Here is a 17,669-nt window from a genome sequence, read left to right on the forward strand (position 1 = left end):
CACTTTTCGCTAGTCACGTATTGTTTAATATTTACCTTGTCATTCTTATACTTAGAACCAGACGAGAAAGCTTAGACTCATGGAGCTAATGGGATCGACGGGATCAGTTGGTCCTTTTTTGGTGAGGGGGGATCAAACCGCAGCTGGATACACTTGTGGTTAAGTTTTGTAGTGATTTAGTTCATTTTTTGGCGCTTTGCCTCTATTCTCCTTCTTAATATTGGCCGCCAGCGTGGACATGTTACTCTTTTTGTCAAAGTCCCCACGGTCCGTCGGCCATCTAATCCAGATAGACCCTTGTTGCTCAGGTTGGTTTGTCGTTGTCTGTCACAAGTAGCCTTTGCTTTGTGCTCGTGCAAGCAAGGAGTGTGTTTTTCTTTGACCTGCCCGTCATTCTACTAGGCTTAAGATCGTTTTTAAGCTTCACATAATAAACGTTAAAGCGCGGTGGCAGGCAGACCGTTATGTCGTGCTTGCAGATCGTTGCTAGGTCGTCTTCACATGTCTAGTCCACTTCCCCACGGGGTTAATGTCAGGGCCGTCTGTGGAGGATGTGGAGGGTGTGGAGGATTCGTGGATTGGTGGATTGGATAATAAGGCGATGGACATTCAAAAAAATGCCCAATAAGGAAGCAAATGGCGCACGGACAATATAGCTTTTGGTATGTATCAGGCAGGGGTGCGTTCAAATCTGCATGACGTGTATCGTTATCCACACAAAAGCCTCGGCATGAAGGATATGATCGTCGGCTCGTGATGGAGGCATTTTATAACGGGGATAAAGTAACAGGAGTCTTCCTCGTGGAGAAAAGCTACTACTGCGTCCTTGTGCCAGCTCAGTAGCACTCAGAGCTAAAGCATGGAACGGAGTGAGATCGTGACGACGGTTGAATGCTGAGATAGGTTAAAACGCCCCTCACTTCAAGACTCCGGACAAACTGTCACCGCTTGTTCGCACGTACTCCCAAATTTGGTATCGTGGCCCGATGCACGCAGGGCAAGAAGTGTAAAGAGTCCGAGAAAATGCACCAAATCATCCCATCTATACTCGCTTTCCTTGCGATCATGCATGAGGTAGCAAGCACGTTGCTGAAGGGTTGGGAGCTATAGCATAGTTAGCCAGAGGCATGTGCGTGCGGCCAGGCGACTGGCATCAATCCCACTGAGAAGTGAGTTTGTATGGACGCGTTGTGGGCCAAGCTCTGAGAGAAGAGCGAGAGCGAGACGAAAAATGCAGTGTGGGAAAGCCCGAAATGAAAAGGGGAAAAAAAGAATAGCTGACAAATTGGGGGCAGGAACTGGGGATGAAAAGTGCTAAAGCCCATGTAAAGTGCGGGGGCGGGACCGACCCCGGCTGGTCCCGGCACCCGGATGTCGCAGCGTGTGGCTTCTGGGGTCTAGAAGCACAGACGAAGTGGTTGGTTGCGTGCTGGACACAGTCGAACTGTATATCAAAACATAGGTGGGCCATTGAGGTATGCGGTTAATTTCAATTACCCATTACTTCGTGTATTTTGTGAGGATTATATTGTTATTTTTGACGACATATTTGTGGTGCAAGTCTCATGTCTTCATTTTGTTTTATAATATAATTTCATTTCTAACACGGCCAACGAAAATAAAAAGAGGGACAGACCGAGAAAGAAATTAAATTTTTTTTTTAAAAAAAAGGATTTATAAATTACAGTAAATACTTGACACCCAAAAATCGCCTAAATGGTTGGCGTTCGTTAGTCGATCGTTGTTTAACACGGCACGATAGATAGGTTGTCAATTGGGATTTTTGTAAACGAGATAAATTTAAGGGGAGAAACAAACCTGTCAAATTCAAGAATGCCCAGTATTTTACGGGCCTTTAGTCCCCTTAAGTGTTTTATGGCCCCATCAATTGTTTTCTTACAGGAAGGTCCGGCACCAGCACCATTTTGGATATCCTATTGTAGGAGGCTTATATCTTTACAAGTCAGTGTCGGTGGTGTCAGGTGGCCAATCATGGCGCTGTAAGAGGAAGTACGGTCACGGGACATAACATGTGACCAGAACTTGTGACCCACAATTCAGGTCCAAAGACAAAACCATGGAAGTGAAGATTTTATGGGTTTGGCGATAATTCCACAGACGCACATAATGACGCACACATTTTTGGCTATGCAACTGTATTTGACATCCGGACAATGGGATACGCCTTGAATGCAGCACCCTCAGCACATATTGGGGCGCTTGGCAGCCATTGCAACGGACGGGGTGAGTGCCTGCTGGCAAAGAAATATTCCAACACTACGAATTAGTTACAAGGAACTAACCACAACAGTGGAGACAGCCCTGACAGCTGCCTAGCTAAGCTGAGGTACAGAACTTGCTTTGGCTCGCTTTTATGGTCAGTGTACTCCGTATCTTCACGCAAGCTCCACCCCTGCATTTTGACTCGCGCTTCGCAATCACCCATCGATCGACCTGGCCAGGCCACTCCCCACTCGACAACAAGACAACTCAAAGTGCTGTCATCCTCAACAATCTATTACTCCCCTGGGTGACCTATCTTGTCAAGATGACCGACCAAAAGGAATACAATCGAGGTCCATTCCCGATTTCCACGCGCAACGCTGTCTTCCAGGGTGCGAAAATCGCGTCCCTTCTTTGCTTGTTTTGATTACTGCTTTGCGTCTTATTCTAACGCGATTCCAGAGCACGCGCGGTTGTACATGCGCGCGGCTGAATTTTTCCAGGACAGGAAGTTCTCTGGTAATTACGCTACGAAATCCCGACCCCAATTCTGACTCCTGCTTCCACAAACTGAGACATTGTTACATTATCCTAGAAGCGAACAGCATGTGTGCTTCTCTTTTGACGAAGCCAGGTCTCGGAGATTTCCAAAAAGCTGGGGCACACTACATTCTGGCCCACTCGCCCGAAGACTATGTTTTCCATGCCCAGGAGGCGCTGCGTCTTTACAAGGGGCTGCCCGATTATACTGAAGAAATGAGAGAGGCCCGAGACAAGTGGATCGCCAACGCAGAAAAGGCCCTCCAAGTCCCTTTGGAAGACGACGCCAATCTGACGTACGAGGAGGTCGACGACGTCGTCGAAAAGATGATCGACAAAGAGTACCATGATCGTATCCAAGCAATTGTGGATAGCTTGCAAGAACAGTATGACGAACAGTTCGACAAGGAGGAGATTGAATTCGAACTAAACGATTATTTCGAGTGGGTGCCGGTGTCTGAGGAGAGTACTCAGCACGAGAGTGTCTCCGACAGTGAAAGCAACAACGAAATTGGCGACATTGGCAACGGCTCTGGCGAGAGAGTGACAGATCTGGAAGTTGGTATGGCCACTATCAATCTCTGCTCGCGCTGCACGAGCCCTCTCTAGAGGCGTTCTCGCGCCGGCTGATTCACAGGAGCCCGACTCACAAACCCGGACGCGTGTGCGCGGTTTGTTTAGTTCATCCCCCGGAAGCGACGGCTCCTGAGAAATGTCGTCTGAGGATTAGGATTTAGGATTCAGCATCGGGGACGAACAAATGCTGATGAACAGCCGTGTACCGGCTTCTCAAACAGCCTTGACATCAGACGAGTGTCGGGGTTCTCGATTGACAGTCAAGTTTCGATATTGTTCCTACAGGTCAGGCCGTGCAGCGCACGGAGTATGTTCACATTTGATGTTCGCCGAACAGGACTCCGTGACGTCTTCACACCTCAAGTTCGAGACGTCGGCTCCGCAGCATTCACACTAAAGTGGCCCCGCATGCCTTGTTGTATTTCGTAATTACAGAATAATTACAAAATACATAGTGCTAGACTCTCTACGACGTAGAGTGAATACAGACCTGCTCACGAATCAGAAACATAACACAGCTAAGCTTCGTAGTGGATCCAGTGCTTCGCTGTTCTTCTCGCTGCCTCACTCGGCGGAACGGGGTCCAGTGGCCCAGCTGCGGAAGTTGAATAAATCGTCGACATACTCCACTGCTAAGGTGAAGGTGTGTACAGTCTGCCTACCGAGCGATTTCAATTGGGAGGCCCACCGAACAGGGCCCACTCAGTGCGCGCACGAGCTTTGCAAGGCAATCCATTGAAGACTATTGTCTTTGTGTGCTGCCCTTTTTCAGATGAAAAAGTCCAAGATGGATTGTCGTTGACGTTTTGTAGTTGTCCTCCTTTTGCGGTAGAAGTAAATTGTGATGCCTCTGTGGCATCTTTGTAACAAAATATTTCGAGGCGCAGAACACCAACAAACGGAGGAAACAATGCTATTGGCTGTCAGAAACACTGGGCAAACCAAAAGAGGCACGCATACAATACGGCACCGCGGTGAACTCCGTCGGACCAAGCACGCGCACGCACACCCCAGATTCTCCAAACTCGATCCCACTAGACGTTTTCTAGAATCTTGGGCATCCTTTCCGTTAGTTGCTTGTCTAAGATTTGCGTCCCTTTGTGCCCTGTGTGTTGGCTCGTTGTTTTGCTCGCTGTGATCCAAAACGCCATAGCTGCTTAACAAAACACTGGCGGCACAGGGATTGTTAGCTAGTGGCGGTAGTTGCACTGCTAGTGGCGGCATCCCTTGATTTAGTTTATGGGTACCGGCGCCTGTACATGGCGTAGATCAGATCCTAAGCGGAGTTGCCGTGGATAAGTGTTTAGCCATGAATCCAGCAACGATCACTTACTGTGTATGGTTGGAGCCCGCCATTGTCACCATGTACCAGCAGCTGCTCGCGGCATACGGCGCGCCGTAGACTTTGGTGACTTTGGTGACTTTGGTGACTTCAGTTCCATTTTTTCTCCACTTCTCAAACACACCTTACTCACGGCAGACAGTCGGTCCTTTTACTTCAGATGGAGTCAACACATCGCAGTTGGAAAAAGCCGCGTCCCATCGATGCTTTGCTTTGCTATTGAGGGTCAAACAGCAACTACTGCTTCGGTAATTGTCACCCATTTAGAAGCAAAAATGGCAACTAGGCGTAGTTCTAATGGGGAAAAAGAAAACAATTCGCCACCACGGGTGATGCGGTAGTCCCGAGAACAAGAAATACACGCTTACTCGATGGGTCATCCACACAAAAAGACGTAAGACCACATAACTGGGGTAATCGTCGCAAAGGGCTTATTTGTCGATCTCCACAGTTGCATATCCAACTTGAGCGACTCCGCTGGAGGTTGGAGTGCGGAGTGTGGAGAGAGACAAGTGATGTGGGAGAGTGTGGGCGAAGTGCGGGAGCAAAGGGAGACTCTCGGAGAAGAGGTAACAGTGGCGAGACAAGAGTGACGCGTGACAGGAAGGTACTCAGTAGAGGACGATCACAATGTGGAGAAGCCGACCAAGGACCGTTACACGGCGTCGCTGATAAAAGAGGTCGAATCCCCCCGATTTGCAAAATATTGGTGACTCTGGGTTCTCATCATCTTATCTTCATTTGTTCAATTTTCAAACTGCTTTTGTTTTGCAACTCCCGCACCCGGTCTCTTCGCCCTTTACACGATGGAGCACGAGAAATCCCAGGCCGAGGCCATGGAGGTCGTCCGCGGTGGCGGTGCCCAGGTCAATGACATGATCGAAGACATGGAGCGACTGCTCGACGAGTCTGGTGGACTGGAGACGGGCGTCTTCCACATTGCGTTCGACGACCCGAGGAAGTTCACATGGCTGCTCGTGGCTTTCGCCAGTATGGGCGGTCTTCTGTCCGGACTGGACCAGAGTCTGATCTCGGGCGCGAACCTTTACCTGCCCGTAGACCTGGGCCTCGATACGCGTCAGAACAGCTTGGTCAACTCAGGCATGCCCTTGGGCGCTGTCGGCGGTGCCCTTCTCCTGTCGCCCGCCAACGAATATCTCGGCCGGAAGAACGCCATCATTCTTTCCATCATCTTGTACACGGTCGGTGCCGCTTTGGAAGCTGGTTCGATCAATTTTGGTCTGTCCTATGTCGCCCTTTTGGAAAGTTGGGGGCGAGTACACTAACCTCCAATGTCTTTTTAGCTATGATTGTTGCTGCCCGTGTCATCCTCGGTCTCGGTGTTGGCCTCGAGGGCGGCACCGTTCCCATCTATGTGGCTGAAACCGTGGAGCGTCGCCTTCGCGGCAACCTTGTATCTCTCTACCAGTTCAACATTGCTCTCGGCGAAGTTCTTGGCTATGCTGTGGCGGCCATTTTCCTACGCGTTCCTGGAAACTGGCGGTATATCCTCGGCTCTTCGCTCGTCTTTTCCACAATCATGTTCATCGGGTAAGATTATCTGTATTTCAGCGAAACGCTATTCACATTTTGCCCATGTCACTAAACTTTTCTTTTCTTTTTTTTCTTTTACTTTAAACAGCATGCTGTTCCTACCAGAGAGCCCGCGCTATCTGATCCACAAAGGTCACATGCTCGACGCTTACAAGGTGTGGAAGCGTATCCGTGGTGTCGAGTCGGTTGAAGCCAGAGAAGAGTTCTTCGTTATGACAGCCGGTGTCCGCGAAGAGCACACCGCTGTCCAGGAAGGAGCGAAGAACAAGCGCTTTCCATGGATGGATTTCTTTACGTACGTACATCCTCCACCCAGACCATCTTTAGCCCCCTTCCATGACACTTGTTAACACTTCTTTTCAGAAACCCGAGAGCCCGACGTGCACTCATCTACGCCAACATCATGATTATCCTCGGTCAGCTGACTGGCGTAAACGCTGTAATGTATTATATGTCGATACTGCTCAACCAGATCGGTTTCGATCCCGAGAAGGCCAACTACATGTCTCTCGTTGGTGGCGGTGCTCTTCTGCTCGGAACAATTCCCGCTATTTTTCTCATGGAGACATTTGGTCGTCGTTTCTGGGCCATTATAACGCTTCCTGGCTTCTTCGTTGGCTTGGTGCTCATCGGTGTTAGTTACCAGCTCTCGCTGGACACGCAGCTGGTGGCCGTCCAGGGACTGTACTTTACGGGTCTTGTCCTGTACATGGGCTTTTTCGGATCATACGCTTGTTTGACGTGGGGTGAGTTTCCATTCGCCTGGTCCCCAACTTTAGCGCGCCTTCCTTACAAACTAACATCGCTCCGTCCCTTAGTTGTTCCATCGGAGGTCTACCCGACTTACCTGCGCAGTTACGGCATGACAACGTCTGACGCGCTGCTTTTCCTAATGTCTTTCACCGTGACGTACAATTTCTCGGCCATGCAGATCGCCATGGGCAAGACCGGACTTGTGCTTGGTTTCTACGGAGGTATTGCAGTCCTGGGTGAGATATACCAGCTGCTATTCATGCCCGAAACCAAGGACAAGACGCTCGAGGAGATTGACGAGGTCTTTGAGCGCCCGACGATGAGCATTGTCCGGGAGAACTGGGCGGGTATCAAAGAGAACGTCAACAACATGTGCCACGGCCGCTTCAGCGAGGTGTTTCGCCAGCAGGCAAAGCGGAGAGCCACCTTGCACGGCCCCGACATCAGCGAGAAGGCTTAAATTGTGGGAAATGATGGGCCCGGCATTCATCTTGAAACCCTTTAGTCCTGTCAAGGGCAGCTAGCATAAGTTACGTTGCAATCACGATACTAGATGCTTTTCATACCTCAATGAGCAGAAAATTTATGTAGAAGACGTCTTGGTTCAGCAATGATCCGGACAAATTGGAATATTTTGATACGAGCGCATGTAAAGACTGCATGCATGGGCTTTGTGTAACGGTTCAAGTATGGCCTGGCCTCAATTCCTCAGGGAGTGGCGAACTGGATGCGCGCATCGTCAATGCATCCTCAATGAAAACAATCCATATCTAAATTGTGGCTTATTTCGAGAGTCTGAATACAACTGTTGTTTTTGCGTACAGTTTCTCGAAGCGGCTGTTCGGACTGTTTCTCCAATTTAGTTGTTAATTGTTTTCGAACACCGGCTCTTAATCCATGACTCGGAAGATTCTGTATTTACGATAAATGCCGTGCATGAACCTGCGATTGGCCTTGCCTAGGATATCTACAATGATGAAACGTCAGAAAAATAATTATATGAATATCATATCATACACGTTCTGAAACTACTTACACATTGGAATACAGGTAGCCAAAAGCGCGATTGTCACAATACCGAATGTGCGGAAGACGGCGCCGGGACCGGAAACGGCGGCCCATGTGTTGATGAACATGGAGAATCCGTAGAAGATGAAATTCTTGAGCATCATCTGGAGCACAAAAATTGAAGTTGATTGTCGAGGGAAGGAGTCTCTGACGTCTGTCAACAACAACTGTGTTTTGTGAGATATGGAGGTATTGGCTTGACTCACAGAATATACAGGCCCGCTGAGGTGGATGGCACTGAGACACCAAAACACACGAGCCCGAAGCAAAATGACGCCAGATAGTAGCCGTTCGCCACCTCGTGGTCAACCCGCCAGGCAAAGAGGAACCATCCAAGCCCACAGCACAAGAGGCCCAGAACATTGACGGGAATGCGGAATTCAGCTTCAAATATCCCGTTGTGCCGCCGCGCTAGGAAACGGGCTGTCCAGTCACACAGAGGACCGATGCTGACAGCGGCGAGACCGCCAATAAATGGGCCAACATAAAAGAAACCGTTGGCAGCAACGCCGAGGTTGTAGGGTGGCACGGAGAAGATCTGGGACAGAATGTACGCGGTGACGACAAAGAAGCAGACGAGCACGCCGCTAACCAAGAGGATCCACCAGACAGCCGGGTTACCGAGGTGGGCCACGGCAGCCAAGAGCAGGTGAAATACGCTCTCTTGGGTGAAGGGACGGTCAGAGAAGGGTCGAAGCCGCTGCCCATAAGACTTGCGGGCATGTGTTGGGGACGACGTGGATTGTGCACTGGTATTTGTGTGGACCATCTCGGCGTGGACTACCAGAGCAGGCTTCTCGGCAACATTGTCTGAAAGCACGGCAGTCGATTGTGTCTTGCGCACAAATTGCATCTCGGGCAGTAGGAACACAGTGAGCAGCAAGCACACCACGTCAATGGGCAGCAGGGCCACAAAGAGGTTGGCCCAGCCAACACCCTCCGACATGGCGCCGGAGATAATGGCCACAATCGATGCCGTGCCGGCAAGAGCAACGACCAGGATTGCCGTTCGAAGACCTCGCTCGTGCAAGTAGAACAGGTCGCCCACGGCCGCCACGGCAAGACTCTCCCATGCCGTCACACCGAAGCCCTGGATGATGCGGCCGGCCAGGACGGTCTGGTAATGCACACGCTCAGACCCTGCGACGCAAATGGCCGTGCCGACCGTGGCGGAGACTGCGGCGAAAAGGAACTGTGGCCGTTTGCCATATTTTTGAGCAAGGACGGACACGAAGGGTCTGTAACGTTGTGGCAGCGTTAAGGCCGTGTTAGAAGTACTTGTGGCTCGCTGACAATGACAAGAAAGGTGGGGGCTTGTCATCTTACCCAAATGCACCGACGACAAGCAGCTGGTAGCCGGAGAGCTGAGCGATGCTCGTCAAGGGTACGTGGAAGACGCCGGCCAGGAGGAAGGTGGCCGGTGCAATAATGGGGCCGGGCAGGATGGCAAAGATGATGGCATTGAAGAAAATGGTCCAAAATGCTGCCTCTTTTTGCCACCGTGGCCAGAGCTTGATTGTGTCAGAAATAAGAACGCGAAGGTCGCGATATCGAAGGTCAGAAAATCATCTCACCAATGGGTCGTTTGGATCGTCTGAAGGCTGCGGGACAAGAATTGTCTCCTCACCCTAGAACAGTAGTCAATAAATCTGTATTTGTTACAGCTTGCACCCCGTATGCTGGCCCCATATTCATCCTTTACCTTGTGAATAATGCGCTTCAAGAAATGACTTTCTGCTGCGTCGGCGGCGATGTCAACACGGCCCTCGTCGATGAGCAGTTCGGTGCCATTCAATTTAAATTCACTACCACTGGTAGTTCCATCCCGAGAAGACTCTGGGTCCCAAATACCAAAGGGCATTTTATCAAATATTGCGGGCAATGGGAATTGTTTGTCCTGACTGTCAACAATGAAAATAGAAAAGAAAAACGACGTAATAAAGGACGCGATACAAACTCTAGAATCTGAAAAGCGAAGGTACGACTGGTACGTACGATATTGTCCTTTAAGTTATCCATGTGTTATTGGACGATTCTTAATGAAGCAAACACATGGGTAAGCATTGTACAGAAGTAACTGCCGGTGAGCACCTGTACATGGTCGATCATCAAGGCGTTACAGATCGGCATCTTCGTTCCGCTCTTGGGGTTTCACCCGATGGGTGAACGAGGGATGCTTCAGAGCTACCCTTCCCCTCCCCACTTCCCCACACTATCCCGGTTCAATTTTGATGGCCATGTTTGGTAGATCTCCATGATATCCAGGTTGTAGTCCAGCGGCATCCCTTCAAGGGCAAAGGGGGGTGTCTGCTGCTTGCCCAAGAGGGGCCAGACTTGGCTGTGGCTCGGCTCGTGCACGTCGCTCGACGCCTGCGTTGCCGTGTCGGCGGGGCTATGGAAAGACGGCAAAACGACCTCACCGCGTCGCTGTGTTTGTGGGGGGAGGGCGAGCCGCGGAACAGCATGCGTGATGGCTGATGCTGGTGATAAAGACGCACCCTCTTTTGGTGACTTAGCCGCGCACGTCGTGAATCGAATACTCCGAAGCTTCAAAGTCGGCACGCGTGCGGCCGGTGGACAATATCCGGTCCTGGCTAGCATACGCATACAGAGCCTGACAATGTTCAATGGTGACGCACCGGCCGCAAAAGACTTGCAAGTTATCGGCCACAATGGCGGGCAAATCAACGTCGCTGCTCCGGCCCAGATTCATATTGGGAAAGTGCATGACATACAGATTCATGGCGGCGGCCGAGAAGCTGGCTGTTGAGGGCGGCTCCGGCATCGTCGAGCTCGCGCAGGAGCGTGAAAATGCTGACACTGGCCGTGAAAAGCTCATCCGCGGGGTCAGCCCACTTTGACGTTGATGCCAAAGGGGCCAGCAAGGGCGGTTCAACGGGCTCAACCGGTCTACCTGCACAGCAGTCAGTGTCAGATCGAATGGTGGCAGCTTGGGTGTCTTTTACTAAAGGTGAAGCACCGTGGCCGCCGTTCTCAGTATCCGATCCCTGGTGGAGGGTTTTTGATGTTGACGAGGACGAGGATGCCTCTGCCCTTAAGGGAAAGATGACAACACGAAAAAGCAGCTATGCTATTTGGGATAGCCTATTCGTAGGTGACATATGTCGTTTTGTCGATGAGCTGTGTACGGACGAGCGAGCTAGGAGCATTGTGGATTAGACACGATTGAACGTTTTTTTTTTTTAAAAAAAAATTGAAAAATTAAACAAACGGTGGAGCTCCCATTGCTATTTACTGTTTGACCTGTATTCTCCCGCCTCCACCAATGAAACAAGCGACTCTATGAGTCTGCAATGTGGTAATCACGTCAAAGTACGTTGTACAAGCGCGCACACACACACCTACTCCACCTTCTCGCTCATGGCCTGTGGCGTCTCGGAGGGCATCTCGACGCCCTCGAGCGGTCCCGTCTTCTCGGCGTCGAGATGCAGCTCCCGGCGCACGTGAATGGGCACAATGACATTGTCTTCCTTGTCGTAGTTGGTGGCCTTGATGCACTTCCAGGCGACAAAGTAGAGAATGGGCCAGCAGATTGTGGTGAGGGCAAAGTAGGCTGCGTTTTCGTTCTCGTAAGGCTGGGAGGTAGCATCGACGCCAAAAGAGACGGCGGTGCCGGCGCTCAACCAGGAAACAAAGAAGCCACCCATGGCGGCGAGCTTGCGGGGCTCGTTGGTGAGCGAGCCGAGGACGTAAAGCACGACGTTCTGAAAGACGCCGTACTGGGCGGCGTACAGCATGTAGATGACGACGGCGCCGGCATAGGCCTTGTCATTGCAGTCGATGGATGGTCCCGGGATGGAACGGTCAAACTTCCAGCTGGCAAGCCAGATAGTCTGGGCAACGTAGGCGCCAGTGATCCAGACGGCGTCGAACGTGATGCCGTAAAAGGCCCGGCGCTGGCGGGTGCCCAGACGCTCGGTATCCAACAAAAAGCCCACGCCGAGCGTGACGGGAATCTGGATCAGGTTGTTGAGCAGCGAGTTGAGTGTGCGGGTGCGCAGGTTGAAGGCGTAGGCGTTCATGGAAGCCTGCAGCGGGAAGAACATCTCGGCCGTGAAGCAGCAGGGGATCATGATGAGGATGCGCCAGTCCTTGAACAGCGAACCCGTGATCTTGAGCGACTCCCAGGCCGTCAAGTGCTCAAAGGCAGCGAGAGCAGTGCCGTCCGAGCGGCGCAGCTGGTTCGACGGCAGCAGCAGCGAGGCAAAGCCAGCAGAGGCGACCTGGATGACGATAAAGACAATGTAGACCGAATGGGGCACGCTGGCCGAGGCAGAGTTCCAGCTGATGCCGACGGCAACAGACGCACCGACAGCGGCGCCCGAGATGTTGCCTGTCCACTGTATGGCACGCCAGAGGCCCTTGTCCTTCTCTTCGGCGTAGGCACTCGACATGTACGCGGCCGTGGTCCAGAGACAGCCGGCACAGAGGCCCAGGTACGCACCGGCGAAGATGGGAAACCACAGGTGGCCCTGGGCGTCAAAGTACCACATGGAGCCAATGTAGACGGGATAGCCGGTGATGCCAAACATCATCGTGTAGCGCGGACCCAGGGTGTTGAGCACAGTGCCGGCCATGAGGGCCGAAAAGACAAATACGCCGTAGAGGGTCCCGTTGCTAATGTTTGCCATGGTTGTGGACGTGGGCCGGCCGCCACCGGCGCCGAGCAGCGACACGGCCAGGTAGAGGCCGGGGTTGCAGAAGAGGCATGCGGCGGAGAGGAGGTTCTGGACGAACGGACTGGACGCAGGCGTCAATGCACGGTACATTGTGTGAAGAGATGCAAGCAATGGGGCACTCACTTGTTCAGCCGAAGGAAGGGCAGCTTGACAGCGCTGGACTCTGCGTCCATGGTGTCGGTGGGTCAGTCGCGTGATGGACGCGGTGGGTGACAGGATATGAGATGAATGAGAGGCAAGCTATGGGCCACCTTTACGATGGGTTGATGGGGACACTGGAGAAGGAGTGATGAGCTGACGACAATGCGGAGAGGTTATGGGGAATAGGATATGGACGGTGGAGATCAAAGAAGAAGACTCGAATGGTGAGCAATGAGAGTGGCCGTGATGCCAGGCGGTTTTTAACTTGATGCGTGAATGGGCGCGCATCCTGCCAAGTACAGATAAGTTGGTTTGTCTTGTGCTCAACCCTGCCACAGCGTGTCATTCCAACGTCCCCGAGCCAAACAGCTGCTGGCGGCGAGTATCACCAGTTTGCGCGGAATGGACAGCGGACAGAGGCCTCGAGAGGCTCGGATCTGCATGATAGCACAGCTGTCTGACATGGTTGCATGGATACAGATACAAGATCAAGATACAAGGTACATCATGACACACTGGACCAGGCTGGCGCTGTCGAGTCAGATACGGCGCACGCCGGCTCCACGGTGCAAGGAGATAAGTTACAGTTCTAACGCCCGCCATTCCAGCGTCCAGTAGCCACGCAGCTCGGCACTGGCGAGTTCCGAGAGGAGGGGTTCAGTGGGCGATATGCCGTTTAGGCACTAATTCTTAGCAGACTGCGGGCGCATGTCGGGCGCCTTAGTGCGCTGTTAGCGCCGACTACAGCACTAGCCCAGCCAACCTTATCGCTGCTGATGACGGGCTCTGTTCTCAGGGTCTGCTCCGTATGGATCCCAAGGTGAGGCAAGAGGGTCGAATCAGAAATAAACAGGAAAGAACCAGCAGAAAGTATCAACAAACGCAGAGTGGAGGATAGATGACAGTCAGAGAGTTCGACAGCCAGGCCTTTACACGAATTACAGACAACAAAACCTTTGATACAGTATGATTACACTACACACCTCTCAAAAAATCGCCGTCCCGTTGACATGACTGCCGACGCCTCCTGCACAGTTGGCTGGCGCCGTGCAAAAGAAAAAGGTCCATCGGCCGTGCTCCTTGGCCAACTTGGCCACGCCTTCGAGATCCAGCATCTCGCCAATAGGACAGCCCCAGAGCGGCAAAAGATACTCGTGCAGCTTGTAGGATTGCGTCGTGGGCCAGACTTCGAATGCGGGCGCGTCTCCTGCCACGGCGGCAAAGTAGCAGTCGTGCAGCCAGTCGATCATCTTCGGCTCCTGGAGGACACCAACCCACTGCGGCGCCGAACGGCTGCCGATGGCCTCGTTTTCTGCGTCGGTCCTCTTGTAGTAGTCTTGCGTAAATCCAGACCGAATAAACAAAAAATCGCCCGGTCGAATATCACCGCCTTGCGAGGCCGGCCGAATGTCGATGCCCTGATGCCTGCTGCAGGCGACCAGGTCGTCATAGGAAATGGGGTGCGACGACGCCGAGTCATAGAAGATGCCCAGGCTGTCGCAGTAGGCCCGGTAATCCAGCAACACCCCCCGTCCGGCAAGGGCACGGCTGCTCCAGTGGTGGATTCCGCCGGGCTCGGTCGACTGCTGGATGCCGTCGGCCGTGGTGCCGTTGTAAAACAAGCCTGTATTGCCGTAGGACACGTGCCGGAAGCCGTCCCACTGTGTTCCGGACTGCGTGTTTAGAGAATATGTATCGTCGTGTCCAATGCCACCCTCACCAAGGACGACTTTGATATTGTGGACAAACGGCTCGCGTTGCCAGCTGGGGTGTTTTGGGACATCCAGCGGCAGGTCGACCCTCGTTGATGCCCCAGACACAATCTGCTCGCGTGCCGCCAAGGCCACGCGCTGGGGCGTCAGCAGGTTGAGGCGTCCCAACTGGTCGTCTGTGCCCCAGACCCACGCGGCACCACCAGGGGCGTCTCTGAAGTGGCCGGAAAGGCGTGGCAGATCGCGGCGCGCGGGGAAGACGTCGTTGTGCGGGTCCCATGGAAGGGACGTCGGGTGCTGGATAGAAGGCATTGGCGGGGGGTATGGTTTTGCTTGGTAGTTTGACAGTGTGGTAGCTTTGTATGTTATCTCGGAGCTCGTATGTAAACAAACATCAACTTCTCAGTCCCTCAGTCCACCATCCTATTTATCTTTGTGATGCTTAACAAGCTAGCTTGGCTCTCCTTGGCTTGCTTCTCTGTCAGTGTGGCTTTCGGCACCCGGGACTGGCGGCGGCAATGCAATGGTTATCATGATCATAGTTTTGTTCACTTACACGGAGGACAAACCATGGTGCCAGGGGTGTGCATTAACTTCGAGTTTCCCCGGACACGTCATCTTACATTGCCTGCATGTGACTAGCTTCAACAAAGTACGTACTCCGTATACAAGTCAGTTCTCCTCACCATGTCGCACATGGTGTTTGGTAATGGCCTGCCTTGGAGTTGACGATCGTTTCTGGCAGAACACGCCTACTCTCGGTTCCCCTCCTTCGGATTCAGGGAGCAGTTGCTAGCTCCACTTTCGTAGCTGATTCCAAAGTCAACAAAAAATGTTGTGCAATACCAGTCGTTACTTGCTATTCACATTCGTGAATAAATTTTTATTATCGTAGTCTAACGTCTTCCCAGGCCGACGCTATGGGCTCTGCAAGTCCGGCTTCCATCGGAAACGCTGGCGAGTGAGGGGCCCGTGACTAGCTATCTTGCCAGTTCCGAGTACCGACCACCTCCATTCGGGGACCAGCCAGACATCAAGGCCGGTCAACTTCCGGCCTCTGATCTATCTCCTGTTTTAGAATTGACGCGTGCGCCTGGTATAACTATTGACTACCATGGCTAAGAAGTACGGGCAAGTTGCCTTTGAACGTTCTGGCTGCTGGAACCACAGCAAAAATAAATCAGCAAAAAATCATTCTACACTATGGATTGGGAAAGCATTGCCGCGACGTGTCAGGCGAATGTCCTCAAGGCCATCCCGCAAAAGTGGCACCTGCCATCACCACCAGATGCGTCCGTCACCGACGTCACCGGCGTGCCCCGGTCGTGTGGTCTGTTGACGGACCGACAGCTGGCCCTGACCGAGCAGACGGCCGATGCGCTCGTCAAACAGCTGCAGAGCGGCGAGCTGACGTCAGTCGAGCTCACAGAAGCCTTTTGTGCACGAGCAGCCATTGCTCATCAATGTGTACGTGTCTCACTGATGTCTTTTATCTTTCCCTCCTTTTCCTTCATTTTTTAAACAAGAAAAGAGATGGGACGACTCTAACATAGACTTCACCTTGTAGGTCAACTGTTTGACCGACTACTTTGCTGAAGAGGCGATGCAGCGCGCAGCCGAGCTCGATTCCATTCTGAAGACGACGGGCAAGCCGGTCGGTCCTTTGCACGGCCTGCCCATTGCCATCAAGGAACAGCTCATGATGAAGGGCAAAGCGGCCACATTTGCCGCCGTTGCCTGGCACGACAACATCGTCGACATAGACGCGTCGCTTGTTACGGTGCTGCAGACAGCGGGCGTCGTGCCATTCGCACGCACAACGATGCCGCAGACAGGCATGATGCTGCAGACGGTCAGCAATCTCTGGGGCCGCACGCTGAACCCGTTCCACCGGGGCTTCTCGGCCGGAGGGTCGTCGGGCGGCGACGGTGCGCTGGTGGGCATGCACGGGTCGCCTTTTTGCCCATCGACCGACATTGGCGGCAGCATCCGAGCACCGGCGACCTGTAACGGGCTGTACGCGATCCGGCCGTCGTCCGAGCGCATCCCCAAGGGCGGCCTGACGACGTCTGCGCCCGGCCAGATCTCCATCAAGGTAGCGTGTGGGCCGACTTGCCACAGTACGGCCGACTTGCGGCTGGTGACCAAGATCTTGCTGGAGCACTACAAGTACATTGGCTACGACCCGACGTGCGTGCCGTTTCCCTGGAAGGAGGCTGTTTTCCTGCCGCCTAAGCTGTGTTTTGGGGTGCTCCGAGACGACGGCGTGGTGCGGCCGCAGCCGCCGATCCGGCGGTCACTGGACGAGACGGTGCAAGCGCTCAAGGCCGCGGGCCACGACGTCATCGAATTCGAACCGCCCATGGACTTGTGGGAGGTGGCCCGGACAACGTGGAAGCTGTACTTCCAGACAGGCGCCAAAGAGTCGCAGGCACTCGTGGCAGCCGGCAACGAGCCACTGACTGAGAATTTTTCGTGGTACTTGGCTCTGTACGAAATCAAGGAGCTGACGACAGCCGAGGTGTACGCGCTCAACACACAGCAGAGCGCCATCCGCAAGCAGTTCAACCAGGCGTGGATGGCCACCAAGAACAAAACAGGTACGGGCCGGCCGATGGACGCGCTCTTGTCGCCCTGTATGCCGTCGGCCGGGTTTCCGCACGAGTTCCCTGTGTGGTGGGGTTACTTCTCGCTCTGGAACATCTTGGACTATCCTTCGACGATTCTGCCCTTGAAGGGATTCAAGGTGGACGCTGCCAAGGATCCCAGGGATGCCGACTACACGCCACGGACAAACTCGCCGTTTGACAAGATGAGCCACGAGATTTGTGAGTCAAGTCGTCCCTTTGCAGTACGTACTTTGAAGGACACAACACCTGCTAACCAACCAGACGACCCTGAGCTGTGGAAAAACCAGCCGGTGTGCGTGCAGATCGTCAAGCAACCCTACCAGGATGAAGATTTGCTGTCAGTAACAGAGGTGGTCGATGACGTTATCAACGGTAGGAAAGCATAAAGTAGAAACAGATAGACAACGTGACAGCGTCGTCAACGTCAAAT

At 52.9% G+C, this 17,669-nt stretch overlaps 8 protein-coding genes across 8 annotated transcripts; 2 read left to right on the plus strand and 6 right to left on the minus strand.

The window, feature by feature from the left end:
- Positions 1-2,829: 2,829 nt before the first annotated feature.
- Positions 2,830-3,372, plus strand: SPSK_08037 (uncharacterized protein; the record flags this gene model as incomplete). The annotated part of the gene is made up of 1 exon (XM_016734688.1): positions 2,830-3,372. One exon carries the CDS (start codon positions 2,830-2,832, stop codon positions 3,370-3,372), a length of 543 nt encoding a protein of 180 aa, XP_016591685.1.
- A 2,115-nt stretch (positions 3,373-5,487) lies between these two features.
- SPSK_07231 (MFS sugar transporter) lies at positions 5,488-7,448 on the plus strand (the record flags this gene model as incomplete). Its single annotated transcript, XM_016733895.1, has 4 exons — positions 5,488-5,920; positions 5,986-6,232; positions 6,324-6,530; positions 6,599-7,448. 4 exons carry the CDS (start codon positions 5,488-5,490, stop codon positions 7,446-7,448), a joined length of 1,737 nt encoding a protein of 578 aa, XP_016591686.1.
- A 430-nt stretch (positions 7,449-7,878) lies between these two features.
- Positions 7,879-8,160, minus strand: SPSK_08189 (uncharacterized protein; the record flags this gene model as incomplete). The annotated part of the gene is made up of 2 exons (XM_016734827.1): positions 7,879-7,955; positions 8,025-8,160. 2 exons carry the CDS (start codon positions 8,158-8,160, stop codon positions 7,879-7,881), a joined length of 213 nt encoding a protein of 70 aa, XP_016591687.1.
- A 98-nt stretch (positions 8,161-8,258) lies between these two features.
- SPSK_07388 (uncharacterized protein) lies at positions 8,259-9,917 on the minus strand (the record flags this gene model as incomplete). Its single annotated transcript, XM_016734051.1, has 4 exons — positions 8,259-9,294; positions 9,383-9,567; positions 9,631-9,684; positions 9,759-9,917. The coding sequence occupies 4 exons, from the start codon at positions 9,915-9,917 to the stop codon at positions 8,259-8,261; spliced, it is 1,434 nt and encodes a 477-aa protein (XP_016591688.1).
- A 323-nt stretch (positions 9,918-10,240) lies between these two features.
- SPSK_08013 (uncharacterized protein) lies at positions 10,241-10,841 on the minus strand (the record flags this gene model as incomplete). The annotated part of the gene is made up of 2 exons (XM_016734664.1): positions 10,241-10,646; positions 10,696-10,841. 2 exons carry the CDS (start codon positions 10,839-10,841, stop codon positions 10,241-10,243), a joined length of 552 nt encoding a protein of 183 aa, XP_016591689.1.
- Positions 10,842-11,418: 577 nt separating this feature from the next.
- Positions 11,419-12,929, minus strand: SPSK_07462 (putative membrane transporter (putative); the record flags this gene model as incomplete). Its single annotated transcript, XM_016734124.1, has 2 exons — positions 11,419-12,817; positions 12,880-12,929. 2 exons carry the CDS (start codon positions 12,927-12,929, stop codon positions 11,419-11,421), a joined length of 1,449 nt encoding a protein of 482 aa, XP_016591690.1.
- A 954-nt stretch (positions 12,930-13,883) lies between these two features.
- Positions 13,884-14,921, minus strand: SPSK_07741 (uncharacterized protein; the record flags this gene model as incomplete). The annotated part of the gene is made up of 1 exon (XM_016734398.1): positions 13,884-14,921. The coding sequence occupies one exon, from the start codon at positions 14,919-14,921 to the stop codon at positions 13,884-13,886; it is 1,038 nt and encodes a 345-aa protein (XP_016591691.1).
- A 1,198-nt stretch (positions 14,922-16,119) lies between these two features.
- SPSK_07736 (uncharacterized protein) lies at positions 16,120-17,162 on the minus strand (the record flags this gene model as incomplete). Its single annotated transcript, XM_016734393.1, has 2 exons — positions 16,120-16,764; positions 16,800-17,162. The coding sequence occupies 2 exons, from the start codon at positions 17,160-17,162 to the stop codon at positions 16,120-16,122; spliced, it is 1,008 nt and encodes a 335-aa protein (XP_016591692.1).
- Positions 17,163-17,669: the final 507 nt, after the last annotated feature.

Source organism: Sporothrix schenckii, assembly GCF_000961545.1.
Source record: "Sporothrix schenckii 1099-18 chromosome Unknown Cont41, whole genome shotgun sequence".
Classification (NCBI taxonomy): Eukaryota; Fungi; Ascomycota; class Sordariomycetes; order Ophiostomatales; family Ophiostomataceae; genus Sporothrix; species Sporothrix schenckii.